The sequence below is a fragment of the Lactuca serriola genome, chromosome 4 (genome assembly GCF_051521515.1).
Source record: "Lactuca serriola cultivar US96UC23 chromosome 4, Lser_US96UC23_V15, whole genome shotgun sequence".
In the NCBI taxonomy this organism is placed as follows: Eukaryota; Viridiplantae; Streptophyta; class Magnoliopsida; order Asterales; family Asteraceae; genus Lactuca; species Lactuca serriola.
Window position 1 is genome coordinate 208,276,053 of NC_136411.1, and position 18,307 is coordinate 208,294,359.

The 18,307-nt window shown below is 34.3% G+C and overlaps 1 protein-coding gene across 1 annotated transcript; it reads left to right on the plus strand.

Annotated features, from left to right (window-relative positions):
* The first annotated feature begins 13,155 nt into the window (after positions 1-13,155).
* LOC145103213 (costunolide synthase-like) lies at positions 13,156-16,676 on the plus strand. The gene is made up of 3 exons (XM_079040773.1): positions 13,156-13,749; positions 13,908-14,241; positions 15,937-16,676. Exons 1-3 carry the CDS (start codon positions 13,178-13,180, stop codon positions 16,555-16,557), a joined length of 1,527 nt encoding a protein of 508 aa, XP_078896899.1. The 5' UTR covers positions 13,156-13,177; the 3' UTR covers positions 16,558-16,676.
* The last annotated feature ends 1,631 nt before the right edge of the window (positions 16,677-18,307 follow it).

The window sequence follows — 18,307 nt, forward strand, 5'->3', positions numbered from 1 at the left end:
ATATATATATGTATAAGAACAAGTCGTTTTACCGTTAGTAGGCCTCATTCACGAAGCCGGTCTATAAGGTGGGTATAAGGTTGTTGCCTATAAAATGGCGACTTAATGGGTGTCCACTCTCACCCACCGCTTGCTTGATCGGTGGAGGGTCGTTAACCGAACGGGTAGGACAATGACTTTAAAATTCTCATTAAAAGTATAATGAATATTATAAAGTAACTGAATATTTTTTATTTAATTCCCAATCTTAGTTACTTTAGGAAAAATGTGAATTTGGTGCTAGCCCATGGAATTCACACTTTGTACCTTACCAAGTCGTTGGTGGAGCGTGTGTGGTTAACCGGCACATTGATTAGGTGATAATATTAAGGGTACCAAGTGAATTGGTATGGTTATTCACAACTTGTTTTGTGATCCTTGACATCCCAGTCACAAAATTTGAGAGGGCACACTCGAGATTGAAACATGCCATTGAAAAGTTCAATGAATCTCAAAAGATCTAGGAATTTCAAATCCAATTAAAACCTAATAAATTATTTCGTTTTTCATGGTGGAAATTGGTGAATCGTCATTCGCCTACCTTCAAATATTTTATAGCTTGGATTACGGCATCCCTCTTCCAAATTATAAAATATTGTGTTGGGTCCTAGCCTTAATATTTCATATTGGGTGTTATATTAAGGACTTTGAATCAACTAACTTGATTTTCTCCAATTATAGATGTCTGGTTCAGACAACTATGATCTTCCCAAATCTCTTGAAGATGGTGTCCCTCAACATCGCGCTTCACTTCCTCCACCTCCTCCAATTATTCTCCCTCACCCACAAGTTCTTGAAAAGTTTAAAGTCACTCAATCCCTATTGGCAAGCATAGTCTATGTGTGCTCACATCTTGGAGATAAAGTCACATATTGACAAGCCGGGAGAGTTGGGTGTCAAAGTCTCATGAAAGTTGGATGTTCAATCACTTTCTTAGTAACATAGTAAGTCTCTTTGGGACTACTATGAGACAGACTATGACATGACCCTTAATGATGTTATCTATTTGCTTGGTGTTGTGGAATCAGCAATGATTTGGAACACCAGTAAAGCAAATTTGATTAAAAGAACAATTTCCCAAGTCTTAAATGGACATTGAAAATGGTAGCATTGGATATCTAGAAAAAGATTTCTCTTCCCAATGGAAAGGGATCGGCTATAGTCAGCTCGGTTGACCAAATAGTAAAGAGAAAGGCAAATTCTGAGATAGTCTCATGTGCCATTACCAAAGGGTCCATGTGTTTTGTTGCCAAAGGAAGGGGCATTGGTTGCGAAGCTGCCCTATTCACCTGAAAGGTCATAAGGTTGATCAAGTCAAGAGGTTTGACTCTACTTCGGGTAAAGTCCATTGTCTAACTCTATTAAGTTCCTATTTGGAGATTCTTATTACATAATGTGAATGGGTCACATGCTGATGTTTTTAAGAATCAAAGAAAAGATAGGAAGCTTAAAGTAAGTATATGTTGATTCTGATTGCAAAGGTGGGTTTCAATCGCATGGTTCGGTAATCAGAATTTTGAGCTGTTGCTTAAGAGTTATAATATATTGCTTATGAATAGATAACAACAAGGTTTTCATGTGGATTGTAAGGATAAGTTTTTCCGCAAAGTTTTAAAATAAAAGAAAAAAAGGTTTTAAGTTTATTTATTTTAAAAATATCCTTACAATGGCATTTGTGGAAAACTGTTGCTTATATGTTTCCAGTAATAGCAATATTGGAAAGTGGATTTGATTCTTTCATTTGTGGTAGTGTCTGAATTTACCAAATAAAGAAAGTTTTTCATCACCCAAGTTTCAATTGGACAGAAACTTGGAATCATACAAGTTGTATTGTATGATGAATGAGAATTTTCATCTTTGAAAATTAAGACTAATTCTTTGATCACATGTATATGTGAGTCAATTGAAGGACTAAGGAATTAGGTACACTGGGTGTGCGCTGGTCAAGGTCCACCACAAAGATTGATTTGTCATGATTTACTAAAGATTAGTAAATATGATTATACTTATAAGGTTAAGTATAATTCTATAACATTGGAAAGGTTACAATGTATGACAAAACAAATGAGAAGAATCAAATTAGGTAGAAAGATAAAAGTTTCTCAAATATGAAAGGATGGGAGAGTACTTTACTATCGTATTTCATGATCATCTTAATGATTATGAAACCATTTCACAAATTCATACTCTAAGGACGTCTTAGTGCATTGTTATGGCTAAGAAGAGAGGTCATGAATTGTTGGATTGGTTAAAATCAAGAAGATGAGTCATATTTCGTTCCAAAACAATTCTTAGAGTCATACTCCAAGATTGTAACTTTGAGTGACATAAAGGAAGATTTATTAACACTAGTCAAATGTAAGAGTAAAATGTTTTCTACTCTTGTACATTTGAGATTAGTAAGTTGTGATGTCTTGGATGAGACAAAGACCAACTAAGACCAATTGTGTGAAGTGTTAGTCTTGATAAGAATCCGCATTGTCCCTTGAATATTTGTTTTGTCAAGGAATGGTTCTTGACTGGGGAAACTTATATGTTAAGGGGACAGTAGGAGCCTTAAAGATCCTGAAAGAGTTTCAAGATTAAATCAAGAGTAAAACCTGTAATTTATCACTAGCACACAACTTAAGGTTTGCATCCTATCATGTTGACATAATTCTTGTTTCTGTACCTACTTCAAATAAGTTGAATTTGCATGTGAGTTATCAGAGTTCAATTTGGAAGCATTGGTGGGCCTTGTGCTACCAAGGTGACAAGAAACTAAGATTGAACAAGTTTAATCCATGTAAGGCTGAATTTGTCACTAACCTTATCTTGTGATTATGGTTTTGACAAATTAACATGGATAGGAACTCATACACTATAAAATCTAAGTGTCATAAGGTTTCTCTCCGATTCATGAAAATGATGGTGAGGAAACGCTTTCACTAAGTAGATTTTACGTAGATATCAATTATGTTATTTGCATTTTCAAATGTCGTTAGTGGAGCGCGTATGGTTAACCGGAACACTAACATGGACTTGTGAGAAATGGCAAATGCCTAAGCAATCGAGACTATGATTACGGCATCCCTTTTCATAGTTCTGAAAATTGTTTAGACACACATGTGAGCTATCTAAGAAAGGGTGTATGAATCTAAATTTCAGAAGTCCAGTAGATTTCTGGAAATATGTCAGAGCTAGTGGGAGCATAAGTGTTATGCTAATAATCATCATGTTAGTGGGAGCATGATTATTACGTTTAGTGTTGCAAGTTAGCAATGTAAATTATAGAAAACAAAGTTCCAATTCGTGAAGTTGCAGGGGTTGAAAAGTTGTCTTGCTATAATTAAGGGAGAGGAAATTATACTTCGTTTCAATTCTAAAGCTTAGATTGAGATTTTAATCATATTTAGTCAAGAGTATATATATATATATATATATATATATATATATATATATATATATATATATATATATATATATATATGAATTTATGTTGGAATGGTTCAACTTGAAGAAATTCTATATATATTGCGTTTTCAAAATTCGATTATGATTACGGCATCCCTCTTCATAGTTAAAATTTGAAAACATGGCAAATAAAAAATATTGTAGCAAAAGACTGGTCTAGTATCATGTCTTTATGTCAAACATCATGAATCGTGTCCCATATGCTTCGGATATAGGATTGATTTCATGTGCTATAATATTCATCTTTTCTAAATTTTCCAAATGCTTAAGGAATTGAGAAGGGAAAAGTCTAGAACTGGATATGACTAAAGTGATTAAGTAATTGTCGAGGACAATCTAAGGTTCGCCAAAGATTGGTTGCTCAGGGAAAGTTGGAAGTATGATGTAAGTTGTCGAAAAGGACCATATTGACATATTCTGAAAAGAAGTAACTCTTGTTCGGAAGTGATAGTCAAAATGGGACTATGGAAATGTCTCCATAGGTGGAAGTTATTCAATCTATGTAAGATTAGAAAACCTTAATGCAAGAAGGATGTTCAAAGCAATGTACTTTGAATATGAGACTTCCGTTCCATAGAGGTTGACCTTCTTTGGAATACTCTGTAATGACTGGTGACAACGTTTTGGTGACTTTGTGCATAATCATTACAAGAGGAACATTGCATAAAAGTTTAAAATCTAACAGTTTTTTTGGTAAATGATAGGAATTGGGGATTCTCACATTTACAATAAGGATTTGGGATTGTGAAATGAGTTTCATTGGAATCATGTTTAATTGATCTACATCACAATGTAAGGATCATAGACAAGCATAGTGTGCATACTTGGAGTATGGCATAACTATTGTTTAGGAAAACAAAGTGTACATGCTAGGAGCATGGGACGACTGCTGTTTTTATTCAAGTCTTAAGTTGATTATTTGAAACATTATACAATGAATAATGTGTAATCAATATGGTGATAAATAAAAGGTGGTTCTATTTATATTCAAAAGGGTTTTGAGACCATATTGGATTCGATTATTATTGTGTTTCACTTTGCATGTTTTGACTTCCAGAATAGCTAGGTTATTCTTTCCGAATGACTAAGTTATTTAAACACTCCACAATCGTTCATATGTTGGAAGTAGGTATGAATCAAGACTGTCATGAATCGAGTTTGTAGATGGCTAAATGGGTTTAGTCATAGCAATGGTTGCTACAACATTCATGAGTGCTCATAAGTTATGAGTATTGGATTAAACCCACGCTCACTTGTATCACTTCATGGAATTTATCTCGAGTGATCGTGAGACGGTAATATCACATAAATCTTCAAACCTAGAGATATGAGTTGTTACCTATGAGTTGGTTGTGCATTGATTGCACGTAAACGCATCAGTAACTTGATGTTATAAAACATGCCTTTGTGTACAATTCAACAAGTAGTAGAACAAGCATATGAGTCAAAGTTTATCTATTCCTTCTAGAAATAGAAGCGATATCTGGGCCCCTCGATGATTTTGTTGTGACCTATGTACCGGCCGGTCAGAACTAAATTGATGTGTTTGATTAAGTTCTTTGTCAAACAAATCGAAAATCGGGAAACAAACTGTTGGACAATAAGTACGACATTGTTCCATGTATTTGTCCGACTGATATCATGAGAAGAGAGGATTATACGATCACTTATCTAAAATGGCGCTTCATAGTTCAACAGAGTTTTCGAGAGCTACGATTGCTGGTTGGTTCCTGAAGTAACATACGCAAATATAGTTATTAGACTTATCCAAGTGGGAGTCTGTTGGATAAGGTGTCTAAGTCCATAACTTATTTGGTATATACTTGACCCGACCCGGCATGGACCATTTGGGTTGCATTTCATCCAAACTATTTATGGATAATTTTAAGAGAGTTATACACATATGTTTATTAATATATTATAAGTTATAATATATTAATATGAAGTCATGTTATTTAATTAGTCTTAGTCTTAAATTAATTATGAATTAATTTAGAGAGTAAAAGGAAGACTAATTAGATTGTGGGCTATTGGTTTTATATGGTGTGGGCTAACACTCATTTGTTAATGGGTTAGGCTTGTATGGAAGTCCATGGATGATCCATGGAGCTTTTAACCCATGGATCCTTGGGAAAGGAAAGGTCATGGGTTATTCGGGTTTCACCCTAATCATGTACACTATATAAGCATGCTTATGTTGCATGAAATGGCCACTAGAGTGACTAGTGGCACTAGTTGTGTGAGACTTAGGTGTGGCCGATTTCTATGTGTGTATACACTCTCTCAAAGTTTTCCAAGTGTTTGTGGTGATTTGTGATTCCATTTGAGGCATTCACACTATTGGTGCTTGGCCCTCAAACTCCTTAGGAATTGAACTCATCATCAAAAGGTATGTAATCTCATCTAATTCTTTTATGTTTAAAAGTACCCCATGCCATGTTAGATAGGTTATGAACCTTGGAAAATTATTATTTTGCATGTATTTAGACAAACATAGATCCAAGGTTTATTAGGGTTGCATGCACACTTAGGAAGTGTTAGATTGCTCAAAACCCAACAAGAACTTGGTCCGCTGATCCTCCCTATGTTGTAGAAGCTTCGGTCTCCATTGTAAGGTAAATGCTAACCCTGCTCCTCGCTCCATCGGTTCAAGGTTATTGCCCACATGGGAGTGCTACCTTGAAATGTTGGACGGGGGTTAGGGTTTGGAGCTTTAGGGGGTAGGTTGTTAACTTCTGGCTTGGAGCTGGAGCTATCCGAGAAGCCTTCTGCATGGTGATCATCCAAAGGGATCGGGTGATCATCTTCTGGCTCCTCTTCGAGCCATCCTCCGTTGCCTTGGTTTGGATAATACGGATCATCGGGGTAGTGGAAACCAGCCATGCTATCTACGCGAGAATGGGGAGAGAAAGGTTAATAGACGTACTTATCTAGGATACTTATGAGATGGATCATTATTGGTCGACCCAATACTTGCGTAGTGCATACCAATTACATATAACCGAAGCAAGATAGTCTTTCGAATAAGCAACCCTAACTTCAGATCCCTAATCAAACAAGAACAGGAAATGAAGCAAAGGTCACGGATTCTGAGTCTATAACGCCCTAGTCACATGTAACCGTGGTGTATCCACTTAGCAACCATTGTCCTACCATTAACGACCCTTTAGTTATCACATACGTAGTTAGTAGAATGCAAAATACTCCTATAGTATTCTAGTTCTAACATTCTTGTGGTAGTGTTGGTAAGTTTTTAGACTTGTTGCAACACCACAATCACTCTTAGGCACATTCTAGTCACTCCTGGAAAAATGTAGTTGATCAGGCTACATCCACCCAGATGTGACTATAGGTCTTTAAGGTTAATTGTGATGTTCAACAATCTTAATACTTTTGTTCTGTTCTAGTATGATACTGACCCTTTTGTAGTAGTGAGTGTGTGTGTATATATATATATATATATATATATATATATATATATATATATATATATACTTGATTAAATATTTTAGTATCTATAAGTACATATTCTTGGTCAGAGTGTTTTAGTCCCGAAGTGTTTATAGTTCGTATATCTTTTTATAGGTTGATATACTTGATTCACTATAAACAATACTCTGATACCAATCTGTCACACCCCAAAACCGATAACGGCAGAATACGTTCTGGGGTGGAGGACGTCATGTATAGTATCATAACAATTGCATAATAGTAAAACAAGCGACAACAAAAACCATTGCATATATAGTAAATTTAATTACAAACGTGTTCTATAAAGTTTAATAGACACCAAAAGTATTACAAAATAAAAGATGGGTCTTGTATATGCTCCATCTTCTCCAAAAACTACACCTGTACCTGTCTATCTTTGACCTGAAGATACAAGTTCTTTTGAAAACGAGTATCAGCATAAAGCTGGTGAGTTCATAAGAATTTAGTGTTGTTGTTGTATAAAAGTGTTTACAAACTTATAGTATAAAAACTGAAATTTATGTTTATAAGTAGTAGAAATCCATAGAAAATCCTATATTTTCCAGAAAAGTACATTGTAAGTTAAATCTTTTGAGTTGGGTGTAAGTATTGTCATTGAAAACCTTCAGTTGAAAAGTACGGTAATAAATCTCATGTGAGTAACATAGATGAAGTAAAGTTATGTCTGTTAACAGTAGTAGTGGTGCAAACTTCCATTAGTAATAGATAATTACTTACTTCGGGAGGTTAGCTTAGACTTTAGTCTTAGTGTATTAATTTAAATATAGGTGTAACCCTCATGTAACCAGACTGGATGTTAATAAAGAACCCGATGACCTTCCTGGTCATGCATAGTGTAGTGATGTAGGGCCACACTTGTGCCTAGTCGGCTCGGACTATAGATAACAGTCGGGATGTAATAGTGTCTGCGCCGTATAGATCTATACATTTAGTGTTGCCTTCCTTCCGGAAAGCCCTGGTCACATGGTGTAAGCGCGGTAGAGTGTCTTATAGAGAGATAGTGTGTTATACTCTGGATTAGTGCATTCTCTTGTATTATAGTATAGTAGTCTTTCTGTATAGTTCATAGACTATTCTCTTATACGTGTATTAACTTGTAATAATAGCAGTTATAATGAGTATAGTAATAGTAGAGGTAACGAGCAGTAGTCTTAACTATACCTATTATAGTTAACTAGAGTGTATGATTTCATGCCTTTGAATAGAAAGGGTAGCGGGAAAGATGAAGACTTTCATATCTATCACCAATATATATGATATATAACTAAGAAATCAACGACAGTCGGACGGACAACAAATACCCTAAGACCACATCAAACAAGAACAGGAAATAAGGCGAGCTATCGGTCCTAAGTCCTTCAAGTCTTACTTATATAAATATATTAGTGTAGATATATTTTAAAAAAAAGTAGTTTAAACATAGTTTTGAAAATAGTTTAACAACAATTTAAATCTTAAAAATGCATTTGATAGTCAACTAAAACAGTTTTATTGGTAAGCAGCTAAAACTGTAGAAATTTCCTTTTTGATGATATTTGGTAAATCACATATGATTTAATAATAAAAACTTGTAGAATTTTACTTGTATCCCCCCCTAAAACATGTAAAAACATTTTAAAAGGTTCGTTAAGGGGTATGAACTCACCTGCACTGAGTAGATCGGGTGGAAGTGTCGGATGAGCGTTTGGTGTCAAGTAAAGACTTATACACCCTTTATGACCCTAGTATAACATATGAAGACATATGTTTACAAGTAATTAGTGATTTAGACTCTAATTATACACATATAGACATCCTAATGTGATTAAAGGTCTTGTGGTTAAGTGCTAGAAGGCTAATGGGTTGCAAGGAAAGAGTATAAAACCTCACCATGGAGTTTACTCTTCTAAAACTCACCTTAAGTGAGTTCAAGGTTGGGAGACCACATCCCCCATGAGTTTACGGCCGTAAACTCATGGGAGGAGTGTAATTGAGTGTTTTCAAGCCTATTGTGGTTCTAGTAATGACTCTAAGGCAATACACAAGGCTATATGGGTGTTTAAGGTCAAAGGAGGGTACTCCCTTGGAGTTTATGGTACAAGGGCCACTCCTTGGGAGTTTATGGCCGTAAACCCCATGGCTTACGATAGTAAACTCTTGGACACCTCCATTCTTTGCTTTCAAGGTCTTTGGCTCATTCCTAACATGTTCTAGTGAGGGTATAAGGCTCTTTAGGGGTTTAAAGGGTCCTTTGGCATGGTTTAGGGGAGTTTATAGTCTAAGCATATGCTTGGGCCGTAAACTCTAGTTTACCCTTCAAATGTCAAGATTTAGGTGCTCCAAGTACGAAATAGCAAGTCTGTAAGATTTATCCTAAGCCTAAGTGTGGTTTGGAAGTGTTTTGGGCTTGATTTGCAAGCTTAGAGGGTGTTTACGGTCTAAGCATGTGCTTGGACCGTAAACCCTCTTTTCAAGCCCTAAAAATTGTTGATTCAAGGTTCAAACACTTCTAGGTTAAGTCCAAAACTAGTTTCTAAGCTTAAAGGGAACAAATTTGGCACTTTTGACATCTTTTTAGGGGTTTACGGCCTAAGGAGGTTCTTAGGCCGTAAACTCCTCTTTTTTAGCCTTCATGAACGATTTGTGGGTTAAAAAACTAATCAATGATGTCTAGAACAAGTTAGGGTAAGAGAACTTACGTTTTGGAGGCGGAAACTTGCAGTTTTTGGATGAAATTGGACTTGAGGAGAGAGAGTAGAGATAGAAAGTGGGTCTAGTGTGGTAAAAGGTTTCTATGGAGTGTCCACCCTCCTTTATATAAGGCTTGGGTGTTGTACCCGGTATACGACTACCCGATACTTATATTTAACAAGGTTTAAACTTTTTACCTGGTTAAATGGTCGTAATTAAAAATAAACTTTTTCCAATAGAATGGAAAGATAAATTACGTGTTTTTTTTATCTATTTTATTACAACGATATTAACATAAAATACAAATAAATAGAACATTTATTTATTTGTCGACCCCAATTTAACGGAACTTTTATAAAATAAAATATTCTATTAACGGAAACGGGTTATAATGACGGAATAAATTTTGGGTTGTCACATCTTGAGTGAAAAAGGAAGGTAGACCAAGAGGAGATGAAGGAGATCCTAGATCCTTGAGGAATTTCAGAAGATAGTAAGGTATATCTTGGCCCTTTTCTGTTTCTATGCTTAAATCCCCTTTTTGAAGCCATTAAAGCTATTCTTGAACCATTTCTTGGCTTAGTAGCAGCATAGAGGACTCATGGAGTTGACTAGCCTTCGGATCTAGCTAGGTTTGAGTTCCAGAAGCTTAGAGCTAGCACCTTTATGGAGCCATTTTGTATGAAAGCTCTAGATCTACTCTTATAGTGTGCTTTGAACCCTAAAACCTTCATTTGATGTTATTTACACGTAAAGTTGAAACTTTACGTGTTAATCAAGTCCCAAGAACCCAGATCTATGGATGGAATGGACTGGTTTCAAGCAGAATCGAGCATATAGTGTTTGCATGTATACGACTTGACGATTTGTTCTTCAGACTCGGCGAGTCGAGTTGCGAGTCCCCTGTTATCCCCTTTTTGAGTTATGTCGAGTGGAACCAGTGAGTGAGGGATGGACTCGATAAGCTAGAGGGTTAAACTCATTTGTGGAATAACTCGGTGAGTCAATGCCCTGACTCGGCGAGTTCAAGGCAATCTTCATGCCTCAAGAACAGACTCGACGAGTTGTTCATACAACTCGGCGAGTCACAGCTAGAGTGTTCATCTGATGAAGGAGAACTCGACGAGTTATTCATACAACTTGGCGAGTTGGATGCAGATTGTCGAAGTGTTAGTAACAAAGAGGAACTCGCCGAGTTGGTACCAGAACTCGGCGAGTAGTAGCGAGTAGAAGCAAGAAAGTAAGGACTCGACGAGTTGGTGACCCAACTCGATGATTCAGGTCAACTGAATGTTGACTTTGACCGTTAGGTTGACTTGGACCAGGGGTAAGAGAGTCATTTTACCCTCAGTATTATTATCAGTATTTGATTGATGGTACTTATGGAAATTGTAGCCGGGGTGAAACCGGAGCTGCAACAGACAGATTCTGGAGCAGTTCTTTCAGCAGCTAGGCTACGAGGTGAGTTTCCTTCTAGTAGGAACGGGTCTACGGCCACAACACCGACCCATTTAGTTAGCAGTAGTTTCGGACCTCGGTCTGGTGCAGTAGTTAGGGTGCTTGAGGTCTTTGTGATTGAAGCATGTTTTGTGTTATGTGTTCCGAACTCTGTTCCGATGCAGTATGCAGTATATGTATTCATGTTAGTTGATATGTTTATGCTATGTTATGTTAAGTCAGTTCCGGACTACGGTCCGATGCAGGGGACAAAGTCCCAATCAGTTTCGGACTTCGGTCCGATGTAGGGGGCATGGTCCTGGTTAGTTCCGGACTCCGGTCCGATGCAGTTTCCGGACTTTGGTCCGATGCAGAGGGCAAGGCCCTGGTTAGTTTCCGGGCTTCGGTCCGATGCAGTGGGCAAGGCCCAGTAGATGCTTTATATGTTATTGTATGGTATGTGGTAGTTTGGGGGAGCTCACTAAGCTTTGTGCTTACAGTTTCAGTTTTGGTTTCAGGTACTTCCGCAAGTAAAGGGAAGAGCTCGGGATGATGATATCGCACACACCACAGCTTCAGTCTTTTTCCTGAGATTTTGCTTTGATTCGTAGTTTGATTTGGCACAAATGTTCATGGCATTTTTTTTCTCTTTCTATCTCTTCTCTACACACCACTCTAATTTTGACCGTTTTAACTAGTTTTTATCGGCTATCTTTAATTAAAGACTCAAACTCATCTTTATCTTTACAGCACGTCTCCTTTTTTTTGTCTCATTTAGTTTTTTACTTATATTTATGTTTTATTTTATATTTAAACAATAGTAGATTTTTTTACATTATTTCATAAAAAGTTTATAAGATTAGGTCAATATACTTGCCATAAAGATATAATTTATCTTTCCTTAATAATAATAAAACAATATGGGGGCATATAATTTTTTTAATACGAATTAGATATGTTGCATATGCTCCGTATAGGTCATGTGTGTCTGATTTGAGTGTCGTTTTTGTTTATAGATTAATAGACGTTGTTGTTGATTGTTTTAGTTGACTTTGGTGAGGGTAGGAAAAACCAAAAAAATTAAATATGATGACCAATATAGAAAAATTATAGTAAAAGAAACAAATGATAGACGTAGAAAATGCAACGGTGAAAAACTCGGGTTTTGCTCCTTACGGTTTTTTTGTCTTTGTTTTTTTTTTTTGTTTTTTTATGAAAATATGTAAAAGTTTTGACTACAAGGAAGAAAAATATCAAAATGGCTAAAGAATTAAACATGTAGGAATTAGCAAGTTTTTAGAAAAAGGACCAAAACTGTCAAACCGTTAAAGTTTTGTGGCCAAACTCCGCATGGACCATGTTCGTCTGATTTGAATGTCGTTTTTGTTTATAGATTTATAAACTTTGTTGTTGACTGTTTTAGTTGACTTTGGTGAGGGTAGTAAACCAAAAAAAATTAAATATGATGACCAATATAAAAAATATTATAGCAAAAGAAGAAAATGACAGACGTATAAAGTGAAAGTGTGAAAAACCCGATCTTTGCCCCGTACCGTTTTTTTTTCCGTGTTTTTTATGAAAAAATGTAAAAGTTTTGATTGCAAGGACCAAAAGTGTCTAAATGGCTAAAAAATTAAAGAGGTAAGAATTAACAAGAAGTTTAGGAAAGGGACCAAAGTTGTCAAACCATTAAAGGTGTGTGGCTAAACCTTAAATATTAAAAGGTTCCTAAAAAAATATAAAAATTTTGATTGCAAGGACCAAAAATATTAAAATAACTAAAAGAATATAAGGGTAAAGTTGACAAAAACCATCCAAATTAACTATATATATATATATATATATATATATATATATATATATATATATATATATATATATATATATATATATATATATATATATATATATATATATATATATATTTTGTTACTTTCCTGGTATATTTTTTTTTTATATTTATAAATTGTAAGTAAATTTAAAAAGTGGGTCTTGAGAACAACGTCACATATGGATTCGCCCATATTATCAATTAATGATATTACGAGGAGGAAGAAAATGAAACCAAACACTTCACTTTGCTACGATGAGCCTAAATCTAGAGATGGTTACCCAAATCACCATCGCATTCATACTTGCTTCACTAATCCTCGTTTGTTACATGGCTTTCAACAAGACAAAGCATTCCACAACCCTAAACTTACCACCAGGCCCACCAACCTTACCTGTAATCGGGAACATACACCAACTCGCTGGTTCAGTTCCACATCGGGCTCTCAGAGATTTGGCCAAGAAATATGGACCAATCATGCACTTGAAACTTGGCAATGTCTCCACAATCGTTTTTTCATCGCCTCGAGTGGCTAAAGAGATATTGAAAACTCATGATATCATATTTGCTGATCGACCAAAGTCAGAATACACCAAGATCTTTTATTATAATCGCACTGATATCGCATCTGCGCCATATGGTGATTACTGGAGGCAGATGAAAAAGATTTGCATCCTACAACTCCTTAGTGAAAAAAAGGTGAAATCTTTTGGTTCCCTGAGAGACGAAGAGCTTGGTCGCCTTTGTGATTCTCTGCGATCTTTAAGTGGTTCTGTGGTGAACTTTACGGAGATGATCGTTGGGTTGATCAACAACATAATTTGCAGGTATTGAGTAGATGTTTTTGCAAGTATAAGTTAATACATTAATTTCAAACCAATGCTTCGGGGTTTGTTACTCGGCTTTCTACCTCTAGCTTCACCTCTCGCTAGACGTTTTTGTATTAATATATTGCTGTTTAAAAAAGTTATACTATAATTTTCAGGGCGACTTTTGGAAATGACTACAAAGCTCAAGATCAAATTGTCTTGATACAGTTAATAAAAGACTTGTTGTTGACATCTGGAGCTGTCAATGTGGGAGAATTTTTTCCTCGACTTAAGTTCGTAAACGTTGTATTAGGGATCAAATCAAAGCGGTTAAAGATACACAAACAGCTTGACAAGGTGTTGGAAGATGCTTTGGAGGATCGAAAAGGTAAGCGTGATGCTGGGATGGAGAGATCAGATGAACGCTTGGTCGACGTTTTATTAAGGATTAAGGAAGAAGAAGAAGTCCAGTTCCCAATCACCTTGGACAATATCAAGGCCGTTCTTTTAGTAAGTACTATAACAAGTTATATTTTTCTTTGAAATATACAATTATATTCCTTCTATAGCACTTTACGGAGGAGGAATCTCACTTCTAAATTAACCACTCGTTTTTGTGTTTAATTTCTTTCACTTTTTCCATATTTTTCCTATCCAATTAACTCATTATATTTTTTATTTTAAAATAAACACAAGTTAATTAAAATTATACAAAACAAATTTATAAAATCTTTTAAAAACATATAAAACTAATTTAAAAAACATACAAAATAATTTACATACAAATATAAATGTGTAATGGACAAATGAATATTGCAAGAGTTGAAAACGATTGACTTAATTTAGTTTAGGGAAGTCGGGTATGATGCCCATCAAAACGGCCACTCTTAGCCCGCTAAAGAAGGGATGGTTCCTTGGAGGTACCGCCTCTACCTCCCATAAATTCTTCCTACCCACTGTATCATTCCCTCATCCCTTACAAATTGTATGTAAACAAGTTCAAAAAGTTGTGTATTATAATGAAAACCATAAAAATTAGCAAAATAAGTTATAAACCAACTTATTAATAAACTATATCAATTTACATTATCAATAACCTAACTTATAATCTATTTTATAAACTATGCTAAATTATCTAGGTATCTGTAATGAATTAAACCCATAAAAAGTTCTATAAATTGCCAAGTAGGAAAGAGAATATGTACATTTATTTTAATTCTTAAAAAATTTATAAATTTTCATTAGAGTTCTATTGCATTATTGTATCCCCATTCAAGTCCATACTCTTTTCTCTATATTATATTCACATTTAATCTATTAAACTCTCATACATCTCTATTATGGATGGATGACCTAGTGGTTTATCAAACAGTAAGTTACAATAAAATAACTTACAAACTAGCTGATTTTTGCTAAACACGGTCATTTATTTTGTTGAATTTGGATTCACACCCCTTAATTTTATATAGAAATTCTTAATTATATCTTTTTTCTAATATTTATTTATTTTAATATTTTAATATGTAAGTTTATTTTACTGTGAATACATATATAGCATAATATATGTGATAATTTTAACAAACTATAGCATTAAAATAATATTACCAGCATGTTTAAAATGATACGTATTTAATTTTTTTTCTTTATCAACAAACAGATAGTCTGAGTTTTCAGACCTGGCATCTCCAATAAATATGTCATAAAATAACTTATCAACTAATTAACTAATGATACGTATAATAAATATTATTAACGTTAATGTTTTTTTTTATTATAATATTGACAAAGAAAATAAACTTCTTTCGTAATTAAATAAAAATATTTACAATTGACGAATTCTATATGTTTCTGATTAAATATAAGTATTTAAAACAATCTTGACAACATTTTTATTTATTTATTTATTTTTATTCTTTACTTTTGCGATATATATAAAAGTACAGGTTAATTAAATAAACAATAAGTACCGCATTGTGGTCAAATATTGACCACTTATGTTTGCATACTTATCGTTTCAAAAATAAATAAATAAATAAGTGTATAGGAAGTGAAGATATGACCACAAAGTTTCGAGGTTTACGTATTCCACACACAATACAACATTAGAGTTTTCTAGAAGAGGTTCAACAATGAGATTGCTCTAAAAATATTCACACTACATCTTCCATTTAACTAATATACATAACTACGTTTGCATTTTTAAAGGACATGTTCGTTGCTGGAACAGACACATCTTCTGCGACTATCATGTGGGCAATGGCAGAAATGATGAGAAACCAAAGAGTACTAAAGAAAGCGCAACAACAAATAAGGGAAACATCAAGACAAAAGGTAACTTTCACTAAAAATGGCACTAACAGTTATCCTTACTTGAAGTTAGTGATCAAGGAAACATTGAGGTTGCATCCACCAGCTCCATTGTTAGTTCCTCGAGAGTGTAGAGAACAATGCAAGATCGATGACTATGATATACCCGCAAAAACAAAAGTGGTGGTAAATGCTTTTGCATGTGCACTCGATCCTGAATATTGGGAGGACCCTGAGAGCTTCATACCAGAAAGATTTGAAAACAGCTCCATTGACTTCATTGGAAATGACTATGAGTTTATTCCATTTGGGGCAGGAAGGAGAATGTGCCCTGGGATTACTTTTGGAACAAATTCAATTGAAACTACTCTATTTGAATTATTGTATCATTTTGATTGGGAACTTCCACAAGGAATGGAGCCTCAAGATATCAACATGGAAGAGTCTCATGGCATCACCACGACCCTAAAAGCACCTTTGCAGCTTGTTCCTTTCGTTCATTCACAACCAAATAACTAAGAAGTGGAAGATCAGAAAGAAAGTCAATTGGGATCCATTATAAAGTTAAAGAAATTTAATTACCCAGTTTACCGAATCTGTTTTCATTTCAAAACTAATAAATTTGTTGGTTGCTTCCATTATCAAATATCTCACATGCAAGTTGCCATTTCCATTTCAGAAATTGTTAAACATAAAGTAAATTTGTTTACAGTCTGTAGAAATAGTTTACACAATATAAACTAAACCTAGATATTACTTAACGTAGAAGCCGTTTACTCAATAGAAACTCAAACTAATAAAGAAACAAAGACCTGAATTTGGATGCCATGAATGGTGAACATGTTCCATGCATGCATGGAGAATTTGAAGATCTTAACCAGTTCTTAATAGCATCCTTTTTCTAATTTTTATTTTAAATCTTTATTTATTTTAATATTTTAATTTAATTTACTTTAAATACTTACTAGAAGATATGGACTTTAAGTTTCACTGTTTCAAATTAAGACAAGGTTTTTTATGTGTGTATGTGTATTGTTTCTATAATGAAGAGTCATTTGTTTTACTGAATCAATATTGACATTGAAAGTCAAGCAGTTTAGTAGATAACGTGAGATCGTATATATTGTAGAAGTGAGGAGTGTTTATGGGGATAGTACTTACAAAAAAAATACATGAAATGATTTAATGTCAGTTTGGTACACAATTTTATTTCATGATTGTATGTTTTTGATTTTTTTTGAACAAGACAAATGAGCAGCAAGAGTTTGTAGTGAGTTTGAAATAATTTCATCTTGAACAAGCAAACAAAGATCCCTCCGATTTTTGTGTAATGTATGTTGAATAGGTAATCACATATCTTTCATAGGTTTAACTCTTTGTAATATGATTTTTAGGTTCCTTTTTAGTAACATACTTCTTGATGGGCTTAGGGATGAGTTGCGGTTTGCATAATGGAATGAGGCTGTGGGTTATAGCATTGGGTAAATGTTATATAAAACCAAAGAAAATATCCTGAAGTAATATAGTATACCATATATTTTTCCAATAACGTCTTTGACATCTTCAGATAAAAGGATTTATTTCACATTTTAAAGAAAAATTTTTCATTTGTTTTATGTTTTGCAAAGACAATAAACAAGACTCAAGGACAATCGTATCAAAGGTGGGGTTGTTCTTTAGACAAATAGTGTTCACTCATATATAGTTGTATGTTGTATTGTCCAGAGTTAAAAAAAAATAAATAGATATAAAATAGTAATTTTAGACAATGACAATAAACTTCGCAATATGACATCTAATGTTGAATTCAAAGAAGTCTCTAGAAATTTGTGATTTAGGACACTTCTTTAAAATATGACCATAGTTTTTATTAATATAGATTGAAGTACTTACTTATACATAATTTCGATAGTATTTATTTTAAAACTTTAATTTAAAATTGTTTAATGTGTAAACCTTTATATTTAACTTATTTTAATTAACAATTGTATTACACAGGTCTCACAATTAGTATAATAATATGTTTTATAGTAGAGAAAATGATAAAAATAGCCATTCACACTAATGGCATTACAAAAATAGCCAAAAAAAAATCGAAATTACAAAATTAGCCCACAATTTTGCAGATGGAGATGCCCCATCTGCGAAATCAGCATCTCATCTGTGAATGTACAAGCATCTAAAGCACAGCTGTGCTTTAGGTGCTTGTACATTCGCAGATGAGATGTGCCATCTGCGAAATTGTTGTCCATCTGCGAAATCCCCTTAT